The 14,777-nt window shown below is 45.2% G+C and overlaps 1 protein-coding gene across 2 annotated transcripts in view; it reads right to left on the minus strand.

The window, feature by feature from the left end:
- Cfap58 (cilia and flagella associated protein 58) overlaps window positions 1-14,777 on the minus strand; it is a 120,802-nt gene that overhangs the window by 80,365 nt on the left and 25,660 nt on the right. For both annotated transcript variants that reach the window (XM_050145021.1, XM_050145016.1), the window contains exons 6-9: window positions 13,475-13,612; window positions 10,845-11,004; window positions 8,387-8,469; window positions 3,322-3,513 (exon numbers count right to left, since the gene is read on the minus strand). In XM_050145021.1, coding sequence (XP_050000978.1) covers window positions 3,322-3,513; window positions 8,387-8,469; window positions 10,845-11,004; window positions 13,475-13,612 — 573 coding nt within the window. The remainder of the gene's footprint in view (window positions 1-3,321; window positions 3,514-8,386; window positions 8,470-10,844; window positions 11,005-13,474; window positions 13,613-14,777) is intronic.

Consider the following 14,777-nt stretch of genomic DNA (forward strand, 5'->3'; position numbering starts at 1 on the left):
CCTAAGAACAGAAGACCCTGAGTTTTCTCCATGGACTGTGCTGTGAACATCATTAGGAAGCCTTATCCAGGGAGCTGGCAGGTGACAGCTGAGAAAGACAGGGAATTAAAAAGTCAGGGGGAAGGGATATGGTTGATGTACATCTGTAATCCCAACACTCTGGAAGCTGAGGCAGGAGGATCTTGAATCCAAGACCATCCCAGGCCACACAGTATGACCCTGTCAAACAAACTTTAAAGTTAAATATTAACAAAAGCTACAGAGGAGTTCTTAGGGGTTTAGCTCTGCTCGGGTGAGGTGATGGCAGCCTGGAGTAGAGAGAGATGGTTCTCCACACAGGGAGAAGTTCTAATCCTTGATTTCTCACATTCAAGTACCTGCACGGCCTCACCCCACAGGGCTCCCAATAGGTGCATCCAAACCCGGCCCAGGATGTCAGGTACGCGGGGTGCAGTATGAGTGGACAAGCCCCACCCCCGACCTGCCAGCTGAAGCTGGAGAGAATCCCTCCCTCCGGGCTCCTCCTGCTATGCCGGTCTGAGGTTGACCCTCATAGGGTGTTCACCTAAGAAAGAACAGATCTCTGTCGCTGTGGACCAGACATGCAGGGATTATTTTCTGTAGGGCAGGCGGATGGAAACAAAAGCTAATATGGAGCCTAGACTGTATTTCCCACCTCTGAACCTGCAATGCGTCCTCCCAGAGTAGGGGAACCAGTCATGCATTTGTCAGAAGTGAAATGTGCACCGCTAGCGAGGCTCGGGCTCCGGAATGCGGGTGTCTTTGGGGACCTGCCGGGGCTGGCTGCAGGCTGTCTCTAGTGCTCCTCAGCCTGCCTCTGTAAATCCCACTTTGTTTTCAGTGGTGGAAAGCCCATTTCCTATTTCCAGCGCTTGCTTCCCCTCTGTGTACACAATCCAAGTGTTGGTGGCTGTCCCTTTATCATCACTGAGAATTCACTCAAGCAACAACCAGCAAAACAAAGCTTAAACATTCAAGTGCGTTAGTCAGCACTCTGCACTTCATTGCGGGTTTGACTGACAAGCAGAAAAACAGGTTCACAGAACTGCAGAAGTCAACCTTTTGTTAAGGGGAGAGAAAAAAAAGATTGAGTCTTTCACCCAGTTTCTCTTAGCCTGATAGCGCCTTTCTGAGCTCCCACCGCATCTCTGGGCCTCTATTCCAGACTCTCTTCCAAAACTTCGGAACAAACCCCTGAGGGATGCCGAGGGTGAGGGTGGGGGCGGGGCAACACGCTTAAAGGTCTCTGAAAGCACAGTAACCAAAAATTAATGGGGGGGGGGGCGGTATGGTGGCTCGGGGGTTTAAAGTACTTGTTGCTCTTACAGAAGACCCAGGTTCAGTCGTCAGCAGGCACATGGTGGCTCACAACCATCCATAACTCCAACTCAAGTGGATCCAATGCTCTCTTCTGGCCTCCTCAGGCACCAGAGTTGCACGTGGTACACATGCATACAGGCAGGCAAAACGCACACGTAAAATAAATCTTTAAAATGTAATTAGAAATCAAAGGCGCCACGAACCCCAGGTGTTTCCGGTAGCGCTTGCCTGTGGCACACCTGGCAGCCTTGGTTCTGAGCATGCGCACACCCTTGGCACTGTGAAAGTCACAGAACGCAGCACCAGAGCGAATGCTTGGAACCCGTTAGCTCAGATCTGAGACTGTTGTATGTCATGGATCACAGTGCTTTGATCATGCTCTCAAACTTTCCTCCCCTTACAGAAATGCTTTAATTATAGACAGCAAAGACTCAATATTTTCCCTCCATCCCTCCTCAGCATGTAAGTATCCGTGGATCTGTGAACTGTATTGTTAGAATGTTCGGTTTTCAAAAGTTTCTGTTTGAGTTGCTGACCTGAATTTCATTAAAAACAATCATCGCACAGAATTTGGCTTAGGATTTGGACAGAGATTGCAACAATTTCTGAAACGACTGTTATGTTGGGAGTGTCCCCCAGTCCCTGCCATCCATCCCAGTCCCTTCCCGCCCCCTCCTCGCCCCCCCCCGCCCTCCCCGCCTCCACCCCCACCCCACCCCATTTCACCCCCGCCTGGGAGTTGCGTTGGTCTGGACGCCCCTGGTCTTGGAGTTACATTGGTCTGGACTCCAAATCCAAGTATGACCCCGGGGGAGGGCACCCAGAGAAGGAACACGTGGTCCTGGCTTTTGCATGTGCTCCCCGGTTTTCTGTCTCTCCTGCCATGCTCTCGGCCACCCGAGAGTGCTGCATTTAATAAAACATGGGCATTTTAATTTGGTTTGATTTGGCCTGACTGGACTTCTTTGTGGCGGCGTCTTAGGATTTTTTTCCTAACAATGACCACACACATATATCTGCCATTCCGTATGACATTCTTCTGTGAAGTGGCATTCCCAGCTTTGACAGTTATGGAAATCAAAGTAGTAATCAACTCCAAAAAACATTAAGGGTGCTTTATGTTGTGCGGTATTAAATATTCAGCCAGGATTTTCATTCTTTATGTTAAAAATAAGCAAGCAGAGCTACCTCATTAGCATGCAAATTGGCTTTCACCTTTAAGAAGTGATGACATTGTATGTGCACCAAAGAACTGTTTGGAAATATGCTTATGATTTATTATCAGTTTGATGTTTGATTTACACATTTATTTAGATTCCTATGTATCTGGGGTTAAGGGGAAAAAAATCTTGGGCAAATAAAGATCTTGAAAGCAAACAATTTAAGAATCTCTGCTCTGGGTCATTTACCGGTGAGTGCCCTGCCAACAGCCACTGTTTACCTGGACTTATCTGATGCCAGCAATGCGCTAAGACAACTGGCTAAAAAGTTCAAATATCAGAAACCTGCCTGTCACCATGCCTGTCGTCCTCGAAGCGGTTAACAAGAAGGAGAAACTCAGCTACTCAAAGTGTGGACTCTGCCCAACGGTGGAGTTGTGGGCTCACGCTCCCACTGAAATAAAAACGCTCTTTAAAGGTGTGACATGGGGCAGGGAGGACAGGAGGGACTCAGGACCTGGCTGGAGATCGCTTAATTGGGTGTCTTTCTCCTAGCATGCTCAGCTTCCATCTTCTGAGGTGAGGAGAGCGTCGAGAACAGATGCAGGGAGAGAACAGAGTTGAGAAAGGATGGCGCCAGAAACAGGATGCTGGCCAGGAAAGAGAAAGAAGCCACGGGAAAAGGGGGAAAAGGACAGAAGTACGGTCTGATCCACAGTTTGGCCCAGGATCAGCTCCAGGGCAAGTCCTACATCTGCAGGCAAACCATAGGCAAGCATCCGAACAAACCCTCCTACCACAGTCCGAGGAGGGGGCCTACCTTCTGGGTGAGGTCACTGGCCTCGTTGATATACCGATCGCGCTCCTTTTCCAGTTGAAAGATGATCTTCCTCTGCTTCTGGGCCTCGTCCTTGTAGTTCTGGATCTCGTCCTCCAGGTTCCTCTTGGCTTGCTCGTGGAGCTTCACCAGGTCCACCTGCTTCTGGGTCGCACTGAGGGCCTTAAGCATATTCTGAAAAGCAAAGGCAGCAAAGCAGGTGCCTGATTCACAGTGTGCGAGAACCGGGGTTCAGTTTACCCCAGTGCCCACGTCTGAAATCATTAGATGCCTTGGGTTTGGTACAAATCAAACTGATCACAGGCTCTATAGATTATGAAGAGTTTGTTATTCAAGTTTTGCACAAGGCATATTTAAATACACTGACAATCTATAAGAGCCTAAATGGACTGCACTGTTCACTGTTTAGCAGTGGGAAACAGAGGCAGAAGGGTAAGGGTGAGTTCACACCACACTGAAAGGTAAGGGTGAGTTCACACCACAGTGAAGGGTAAAGGTGAGTTCACACCACGCTGAAAGGTAAAAGTAAATTCACAGCACAGGTAGTGGGAACTAGAGGCTGGAGGGTAAGGGTGAGATCACAGCACAGGGAAGTGGGAACTAGAGGCTGGAAGGTAAGGGTGAGATCACAGCACAGGGCAGTGGGAACTAGAGGCTGGAGGGTAAGGGTGAGTTCACACCACAGGGCAGTGGGAACTAGAGGCTGGAGGGTAAGGGTGAGATCACAGCACAGGGCAGTGGGAACTAGAGGCTGGAGAGTAAGGGTGAGATCACAGCACAGGGCAGTGGGAATAGAGGCTGGAGGGTAAGGGTGAGATCACAGCACAGGGCAGTGGGAACTAGAGGCTGGAAGGTAAGGGTGAGATCACACCACAGGGCAGTGGGAACTAGAGGCTGGAGGGTAAGGGTGAGATCACAGCACAGGGCAGTGGGAACTAGAGGCTGGAGGGTAAGGGTGAGTTCACACCACAGGGCAGTGGGAACTAGAGGCTGGAGGGTAAGGGTGAGTTCACACCACAGGGCAGTGGCAGAGCCAGGACTGGATGAATCCATCTTCATTCCAGCACTGGCCTTTGTGTCCTAAAGCCTGAACAACCAGATTTAACCACATAAAAGAGGTTTTGTCTACAAAGTAAAATGCAACTACCCAGTTAAGTACGCAAAGTTGAGCCCAGTACTGGGTCACAAACCTGTAATCCCAACACTCTTAACAAGAGACAGAGGCGGGAAGATTGTGAGTTCAAAGTCAGTCTCTACTGTATAGTGAGGTCCAGGAGGCTAGCAAAGTACATAAGACCTTATCTCAAAAGAAAAAGGCAGGGACTAGGAATGCGTCTAAATAAAGTGCTGGCTTGAGGTACCCAGAGCATGGAAAAGTTAAATCCACTTATAAAATCAAAGATAGATGATAGATAGATAGATAGATAGATAGATAGATAGATAGATAGATGGATGGATAGATAGATAAAAAGCAAATACCTATAAATAACAAATGACCAAAAAGTGACTCTTAGATCACTACTAAAGGAAACAGAAGCACACAGAGAGTACTATGACGTTCTTGTTACAAAAGAGATTAATGTCAACATTAGAGTGATGAGAACATTGATCACCCTGGTATGATCATAAGGCAATAAAGAGATGCACAAAACATCCCTCTGAATCGCAAAGAAAATCTGTAGTGTTTACATGCAAGTTACTAGTAAAATAAAACTTTGTTTTTAAAAAAAAGCGAAAGTTTCATAGTAGCCATATTCATGAAAGTCTGAATATAAAAACACAGCGTCGCCAAGTGATGGATGCCAGAAACACATGGGAGTGGAATATTACTCAGCCCTAACGGTGAATGAAGCCTGACATGTGCTGCAGTATTGGCAGAACTTGAAAGATGCCCTGAATGAGAGGCCAGATACGAAAGTCACATAGTATGTGTTTCCCTGTCCACAGGCAGCCAGACTCATCAAACCCAGGGACAGAAAGCACATTTCAAATCTCTAGGAGTGGGAGTGGTGGGGTGGTAATGAGTTATGACTGCAGAACAGGCGCCGTTTCCAACCACGGCGAACACAGAGTGTTCTAGAACCAGCTAATGACGGCTAAGGTGTCATTATAAGGGTATGAAATGTTCCTAGTGGTAAATTTTGTTAACTGTATTTTACCACAACGTTTTTTTTTAAAAAAAAAAAAGAATTCTTCAATAATACAGCTCCTTGTAAAGTTCCTAGGCGTCTGTAAACAACCCCTCCCCGTGGACCTGTTAACAATCCTAATAAAACTCACTGAGTCACTGTGGTAGTCTGAAAGAAAATGCCCCCCAAAGAGAGAGGCACTATTAGGAGGTGTGGCCTTGTTGGAGGAAGTGTGTCACTATGGGAGCCGGCTTTGAGGTTTCTTTTTCTCAAGCTTTCCTTGGTAGGATTGTCAGTAAACTTCCTGTTGCCTGCAAGAACTGGGCTATTTCTCCAGCACCGTGCCTGCGTGCACGCTGTCATGCCCCCGCCATGATGGACTGAACCTCTGAACTGTAAGCAAGCCCCCTCAACTAAATGTTTTCTTTATAAGAGCTGCCGTGGTCATGGTGTCTCCTCAGAGCAATACAGAAGACATGGCAGCAGAAGAGAGAAAAGGGATTGCACTGGAAGTCTAACAATGGATATGATTGAAATACTTTAAAAAGATGCTAAAACCATTATTAAGTATAATTAACACTTGCTAACAAAAAAAAAACTAGCTAGATTTTACACTTTTTTAATGTGGATGTCCGTGTCCCAGGACGAGTGCAGTGAGTCTGGGACAATTATTTGTTTTGTGTGGCACACATGTGTGGGTCAGGGGGTGACAAGGAGTCAGATTTCTCCTTTCGCCATGAGAGCTCCGGGGATTGAACTCAGGCCATGAGACTGGGCAGCAAACACCCTTGCCAGGTGAGCCATCTCCCGCGCCTACCGTTTCTAACCACAGTAGGGCATTGGTGAGATCAGGAATACTTGGGCCTGGCTGCCCAACTTCCTCAGGAAGAAGCAGCAAAGGGCTTCGTACCCTGATAGTTATGCTTCCCAAAAGGACTCACCCCATCAGCCGCAAATGAATGGATCTGGTGAGCCCTTGGGTGGGGGGGCGTAGAGAGGGCTTCATTTGTGTGCAGGTATGCCTGTGAGTTTGCATCATGGTGCTGAGAATCGACCCAGGGCCTAGTGCACGCCAGGCAGCCTCCTTGCCTCTAAGCTCCACCCCTAGCGGGGGCCCTTCATAATTTGGCAACTCGGTAGACAATGTACACCTAGGAGTGCCTTCTTTGTGGACTAGAAAACAGAAATGAATCAAAACATCAGCAAGAAAGCTTGTGATGAGAAAAGAAGGCTTCCATTCTGAGAACGCCAGCAAGGTTCCAAGTATTTCCTGAGGACAGGCTGGATCCAAGGCTTCCATGGGATACTCTATGGTTTCTTCTAGAATCCCTAAGGAGCCCAAGGTACTGCTAGGTCTGAGTAACCATGAAGCATCAGCTGGGTGGTGACATAGAACACACACAGGTCAGTCTGGGTTCTGGGCACCAAGCTAAGCATTTATTTTCTAAATACTGCTTCCACACACAGCTGTGAGAAACAGTAGATGCCACTAGATGCATTGTGCCGCCTGTCAAAACAGTGTCGCTCTTTCTAATTCAACGAAAGTAGGCATTTCAAATCAGTGAGGAAATAATTTATTAATCGATAAAGTTGATTGCGTGCCTACTGAGTCTCATGCAGGCAATGGTGTGGGAAAAAGATTGAACTGCAGGTCCCACCCTGAAGGACCCAATGAAGCAAACCAAACAAAGAAATGGAAAATAACCCCTGAGCTGCATGTCCTGTGTAGCAGCAGAAACCTACTAGCTGTTTATAAGATGAGGGATTAAATGTTCGGATGATAAAAATAAATTTAAAATCCAGAGCCGGAGGCGTAGCTTAGTGGTGGACCATTTGCCTGATGTGTGCGAGACCCTGAGTTCGATCCCCAGCATCACAAGAAAAGAGAGAGGTGGGTAACTAAATCCAATAGATGTTTTACTAGGTGGAAGTTTGCAGAATAAAGGACAGTTTGTAGATTTATGGGGGAGAGACTTCAAGAATTTTCTTTCTTAGTGTTGTCCATAGAAATGTCTAATCTGCCATTCCTGGATATTCTCCAGCCTGCTTCAAGGGAAAATGCAGGCTGTTCCATTAAGACTTGTTTTTTTCTGAGAGGCATTCCTACCTCGGTGAGCCAAATCCATCCTGCTATCAGGAAGTAGCCCGGCCTCTCCATACCTTGCCTATGACTTCTCCCTCCCAGGAGGAAGACCTCAGAGTGTGTCACAGGTGGGAACCCTCTGGAAGTAGGTAACACAAAGAGAGAGACCTGTTTGTAAGGGGAGCAAAAGCTTCCCCGACCATCCTTCACTTTAGACCACTATGAACTCAAGAGAGCTGAAGAAACAAGAGTGAGAAACCCAAACCAGACCCTACAAGTGTGTGAGACCCTGGGCTCAGTCCCAGCATGACACGGAAAGACAGAGGGATGAAACCCAACAGAACATCTCACTAAATGTAAACTTGGAGAATCCCACAAAGACAGCCAGAAGAAAGGCCAGACTTACGTGGCCGAGAAGTCATTTCCTTGCCTAACACCTCAAAGGCAGAGTTTAATTCGCACTCACGCCTGTAATTTAGGGATTAGCCGGATTGCAGATTATAGATATTAAATGGAGGAAATTTGATCAACTACTTAAGATGCCAAATAACACACCAGCGGACGAGAACAGAATTCACAAAACACCCTGAAATCCCTGCTGGCTTGTACGCTAATTCTCCGGAGTCCTTTTGTGCTCAGCGGTGATAGTGTAGCTTCAATTCCAGGCCAGACAATGGTAGAATGTAAGCAGCTGTTCGGAGGGAAATTAGGCAGTGTTATTCTTCTTCATCCGTTCTTGTTTGCTCCGGAGCTTCCTTGCCCCACACAGCTTGTTGTGGGCAGATACTACAGGGTAGAAGAAAGGCGTTTGTTCACCCGCATTGAGCTAACTCACCTTATTTAGTATGTCCCTCTCTCTCAGAAGCTCATCCATGGCCTTCTTATCCAGTTCTGCCTGCTTCTTTGAAGACTCCACCTCTAAAATGTCAGGTAGGAAAATAGTAATGAATGCAGAGTCCACCAAGGGAGGGCATGAAAAAGGCAAAGTGATTTAACAAGCAACACGGTTTTATTTGTAGCGGAATTGAGTAGCTGAGCTGTAGCTTTGAGCTGAGTGATAGGTGACCTTCATTCTAGCTCTAGGACGTGGCTCTTCCGGTCCCACGAAAGAGATGGAAAGGGAGCTGAAAGAGATTAAACTCTTGGCCATGGGACTAGGGTCAGAAAGGGTGAGATTAAAAGCCTGGACCTGCTGGCTGCCAAAGGTCTTTGTGCTTTTTAGATCTTTTTCCTTACATCTGTAGGTAGAAATATGAAATGTAACTTCCTAGAACTTGTTACATCCCTCCATTTTTCAAGTCTCCCTTTATGCCCCACAGTGGAATTCTGTGGCTTTTTATATATAGGTCTTATAGACATGGTGGTAACTTCGTTCATAGCTGTTTTATTACTTCAGCTACTACTGGGGCAGAGAATTCTAGCAAATTAGCTAGAACTCTGTACAAAATGCTATTGGTAGCTACATATATTTTATAGTGTGCCACCTTATTGAAATCTCATATTAATTCTGGCAGATTTTCAAATCACTTCTTGGATATTACTGTAGGAAATCCTAACCTAGAGAGGGCCCATGCTCCTAACCATTATGGCTAACACTGCTCTTTGATTAGGTACATCAAAAGAAACTGGTCCCGCTGGGCCACACCTCTAACTGTTTGGGAGGCTGAGAGTTGGAGAGCTGCTTCAGCCCAGAAGTTCAAGACTAGCCTGGGCAATATGACAAGATGTTATAACAAACAACAACAAGTTCCTAAGAAAAGATTTTATCAAAAGTAAATACGAAACAACCAAAGAGAAGCTAGAGGTTAAGAGCATTGTCTGCTCTTCCAGAGGTCCTGAGTTCAATTCCCAACAACCACCTGGCAGCTCACAGCCATCTATAATGAGATCTGGTGCCCTCTTCTGGTGTGCAGGTATACATGCAGACAGAATACTGGATACATAATAATAAAGATAAAATAAAAATAAATAAATAAAGAGAAGGAATAACCAAAGAAAAGAACGTGCTGGCTTTCATAAATGTGACTTAACAGGGGAAGAATTTGATTCAATGCTCAATGGATTAAAAATATCTGTCCAGGATTAAAGAGACAACTTGGTGGCTAAGAGTACTTGCTGCTCTCCCAAAAGATCTAGGTTTCAATTTCTAGTACCCACATGGAAGCCCACAACCATCTCTAACTCCAGTCCAGGGGATCCAATATTCTCTTTTGACCTTTGAGGGTACCAGGCACCCGCATGGCACACAGACATTCAAGTAAAACACCTATAAGCAATAAATAACAACTGAATATATATACATATATAAATATATGTGTGTGTATGTATGTATGTATTATAGTCAGAGAGAGAATTATCTCAAAGCTTACAATTATGGCAAGCAAAATTATTGTAATTAAAACATGGGACTATTTCGGTCTCATCTGGCCAATCACATGCTCTACAAGTTCCATTATTCTTCACCTGGGCCATGGAAGACTTGAGGCTATAAACTTCCAGTGAGCATCCTGAAGGTAAAGACCCTCCACACACCCAGTGTTTGCATGTGGTCCATACCAGTTGACAGGCACTACATGCATGGGGAAGTTGCCGCGCCAATCTGCAACCACACCTCAATGAGAAATCCCTTCCCACCGTCTTAGAAGGAAAAAGTTGGACTTCCTAAAGGTCTGCTTGACAAGTATGTCTAACAGCATTATCTGGAGATCTAGATCTTGCCTAACGTGCAGAGAGGGAATGTGTGCTTTTATGCCTATCTTTCAGCAATTTATGTCACACAGCATCCTGAAAAGAAATCAAGAAGACACACATGTCCCTGTGCCACACAGTCAGAATTTATACCCGAGTCTCTTTCTCTGGGTCCAGAGCTATTTCTGCCATACCACACCAGTATCCCACATTTTTGATTATATTGTTGTTCAGAAAATAACACATGACATTTAGTAAGCTCTTACTCTGTGCTAAGTACTTCCGAAAAACAACCCGAAATCTTCTTAGTCAACACATACCTCATTGTTTGTGGACAGACAAAGAGTTTAGATGTCATTTATTTCTATGGCAAGTATTGAACAGTATTTTAGGTTAGATTCACATGGTGCCAACAGAACCTATGGGAGAATTCGCTAAATAAAGGGAGTTGAAAGTATTCTAAATGGTAGCGCCTCCAGTTGGCTGGTACAGTCTGAAGGTCACTGATGTCCCTTGCACGGTTTAGTCTGATGGCACAGAGTCCTGGCTCGTGCGTTGGCATTAGTCACTAGTGAAATGCTTACAAATGAGACCCAGATGCTTACCTCTCTCTAGCCCCATGATCTGATTCTTCAGGGTTTCCTTGTGCTGTTCCACTTCTGCCTTTTGGTCTTCGATCAGGTGCAGTTTCTTATGGATCTGTTCTCTGATTTTGTTAAGCTTCCCGATGTCAAGGCGCATCTGATGGACTTCCTCCTCTTTGGCCTGTATTAGTGAGAGAGAGTTAGCCAGGATGCTGAGCAAATAAAGAGCAAGTGACAAGATGATGGTGAACTTGGAGCATATAAGGAGAGGATCTTTCTATGTCAGTGTAGAGTCGGTCCACGGAACGGAATCAAAATACACACATTGTGCAGTTTTGAAAGAAACTGAAGGCCTCTGTTCTATGAATAAAATATGTGGTGCGTAAACTAAAAATAATGAAAAGGTTGATAAAATTCTGATGCTTTAAATTGCCATCTAATTATAAGCTCAAGCAAGAACACTGAGTTATATGCATACAAATATGTGAGCTCTGCATACGAATGCTGGGTTTGATTGGCAGTTTTCATTTACAAAGTGATCTCTCTGAGAAGGCTATTATCACTATAAAATATTTAAACATTATATTGGACCCACAGGGTCATAGTAGCCCAGCTACATGTGCTAGGGAAAGCATTGGCCTTCCTAAAAATGTGTTAGTCTCGAGGTGTGCAGACAGGTGCAAAGACAGCCTTGCAGATAGATATGAAGACAGGTGCACAGACAGCTGTGCAGAAAGCTGTACAGACAGGTGTGCAGAAAGCTGTACAGACAAGTGTGCAGAAAGCTGTGCAGATAGATGTGCAGACAGGTGCACAGGCAGCTGTGCAGAAAGCTGTGCAGACAGTTATACAGACAGGTGTGCAGACAGGTGCACAGAAGCTGTGCAGATAGGTGTGCAGACAGGTGCACAGGCAGCTGTGCAGATAGGTGTGCAGACAGGTGCACAGGCAGCTATGGAGATAGACGTATAGACAGGTGCACAGACAGGTGTGTAGAAAGCTGTTCAGACAAATGTGCAGACAGGTGTTCAGGGTAGCATGAGTAAGAAAATCTACAGAGTGACAAGAGGTGTCAGAAAATAATTGTAGCTAAGGAAGTCTCCAGTATTCTGGACATTTTTATTTAAAATTAAATTTGCTTTTTAAGTAATGCTGTCATCAAGAGCTGGAGAGATGGCTCCGTGGTTAAACGCATTTGGTATTCATCCAAAGGACCCAGGTTTGATTCCTAGCACCTGAATGATAACTCCAATCCCAGGGAATCTAACGCCCTCTTCTAGTTTCTGTGGGAACCAGGCGTGCATGTGGTATACAGACATGTATGCAGGCAAAATATAGCCATTTTTAAGTTTAATTTTTTTTAATTTGCCATTTTAAATAATTAGAAAAAATAGCTAGAAAGACAATTCAGGGCTCTTCTGTAACCATCTTAACTCGAGAAGGGAGAGAGAAAATTATCAATGTGTTATCTCTGGGTTATTGCTAGAAACACAATCCCATTAATTTAGGGATCTAGTACAATTCATCCATATTCACTGATGTCTCATTCATGTTACCAAAGGACAGAATTAGTGTAATCATATTTTATCATAATTTCACCTCAGGGGCTAATACATCACTCTGACTTAAATGGTCATCCCACGTCTGTGCCAACTTGCTACATGGCCATAAAGAACAAGCTTCAAGTCAACTCACTACAGACTCTTCTGAATATGCTTAGCCTTAGACCCTAGAAGGTTCAGGTCGGCTGAGCAGTTGTGCGGTGTCCTAATGATACAGCCGTTAATCCAGATTCCATGGTTAAATCTCAGAAAAAATCCTGGAAAAGTCTCCTCTTCGCCGTGTGCATTCAAAACAAATTCCATGGTGGAGGGGAGTTGTAGGGAGTATAGGGAGTGGGGGGGGGTATGAGGGAGTGAGGTGTGTGTGTGTGTGTGTGTGTGTGTGTCCTCTTCAGATTCTCAAAAGAAACTCTAAGACAAAAAATATTCTGGCTCTCTATCCACATTATTCTTCGTAAACCATCTATTTTTATGGCCAGTATCCAAATATAATAAAATATGGACGATGGGTTTTCTTTTCAGAACCGAAATGAAAAAATATAAAGCTCTCTGTCAATCATAAAGGCATATGATACAGACCTTAGTGTCAAAAGAGGATCCAAAGTTCATTTGCAAGCACTCTTTCACGAGGGAAGGGAGAACAGGAAAAAAACACTTGAAATATGTATTGGATAGAACTAAAAAACCGTGATTCCACCGCAGTTTTGGAATGCCCAACAGAGCCAGTCTACGCCCCAGCTCTCCCTGTACCTTCTCCACACAAGCAGTGAAATCTAGTGTGAGGTCTCTATTGTGCAGGTAGGGAAGGATCCTAGCTCTGGGCAACCGGTTACTTGCAGGGCTAATTAGAGAGAAACATCTGAGCTTGCTGGAGGAAGCATTTACCTAAGCTTCTGAGCAGTTTTTACAAGTGATAGAGGAAGTCCCCGCTTCTGGCCCTGAAGCGCTCGCTGCGGGCTCGCACCTGCCTCTCTGTGTCAAGGTTAGCTAGCAGAGCTACTACAGGGGCTCCATTAGCAAAGGCAGACCCGCATTCACAGGCACTGCGGACGGAAGTGCTAAGGACCAGACGTGGCGCACGGTGTTTACTTTGAGCTCCAGGGCCTTCTGCTGGTTTTCCTGGGACAGCTGCTCGCAAGTCAAAGAGTGCTGTTCGTTCTCCTGCTGGAGTTTCGAATTCCGTATCTGAAACTGCTCCAACTCCTTCGCAGCTCTCTCGTTCAGTATCTGAAAGGTGGGGAGTGCAGGGTCTGCTTAGCGCCTTTTAATCTGATGACTGTGTCTGAGCATGCACGCGGGAGGCCCCACAACCTCCTGGACTATACCCACCACGGTCCTTTCCTTCTTGCAGAAAATTGTCTTTAGCCCCAGTGAAAGCTCTAACACACTTCAATGTAACGAATGTTAAGTGGCCAAGGAAACGATGCCTTCTAATGAATAACACAGTGAGCATGTTTTCCCCCCCTGGGAGCTTTTGGGAAGTCTTGTTCACAGGTGGTGAATAAATATTTTAATGCCTGTTTGCCGTTTGGCAGGCTTTGCATAGGCAACAATGTCTATAATCATTGCAAATGAGCTAGAGATTCAAATGGGTTGTGTCAGCTCTGGGGCTCTGAAGCTGCATCTTCAGAAGCAAATCCTGCATTAACATGCCTCCATTTTCCCTGAGCAGACCCACTTCCCACACATACTCAGAGACAATTCCCCTCTAATCCAACTTAAGTCGAGCCTGGGGACCCAGCAGTAGAGTGGCTATGGGCTGTTCTGTGCAGGCGTGGTTTTAGAACAACAAAGGACTCTATCTGAAGAAGCTGTTTCTTATGGGGAGACACTGAAGGCGAAGGATAATAAATGAGCTAAAGGAAGAAAGGGTCAACGAGGCTCCTTCTTCAAATATAGCTTCCCTGTATGTGAAAACAAAAGCTAGAGAGAGCATCCAATTCTCTATCAATGGGGACTAAACAGAATGGAACCAGCTATGCTAAAGATGACATTTTGTTTTATATGGATCCTACTCCGTTATACAAAAACCCTTGTTTTACCACGGTTTCAAAGCCTTTTTAATTTTTTCAAGTTCGTGTTCAAAGAAGCCTCGTGGATTTTTTTTCCCCTCCTGGAGACTGCACGTTGTGCATTATCCATTTGAATTCTGGCTTTATGTAAAATGAATAAGGCACAAATGACAAAGAAATATATTCTAATATCCACTTTTTAAGTAGAAAGTGCATGTGTCTTGGCAAGCCTTTAGAAACAAACTTCACAAAGAGAAAAATAATTTTAGGAAATGAGCCTTCAACGAAATGTATTGTTTCTTTAGTGAACGAGAAAAGAGGGTGGTTCGCATCTGTAATCTCGGTACTTGGAAGATTGGGTCCAAAAGGTTGTAAATTTG

This window comes from Alexandromys fortis, unplaced genomic scaffold (genome assembly GCF_014885135.2).
Source record: "Alexandromys fortis isolate MF-2015 unplaced genomic scaffold, M_Fortis_MF-2015_v1.1 scaffold_16, whole genome shotgun sequence".
NCBI lineage: Eukaryota > Metazoa > Chordata > Mammalia > Rodentia > Cricetidae > Alexandromys > Alexandromys fortis.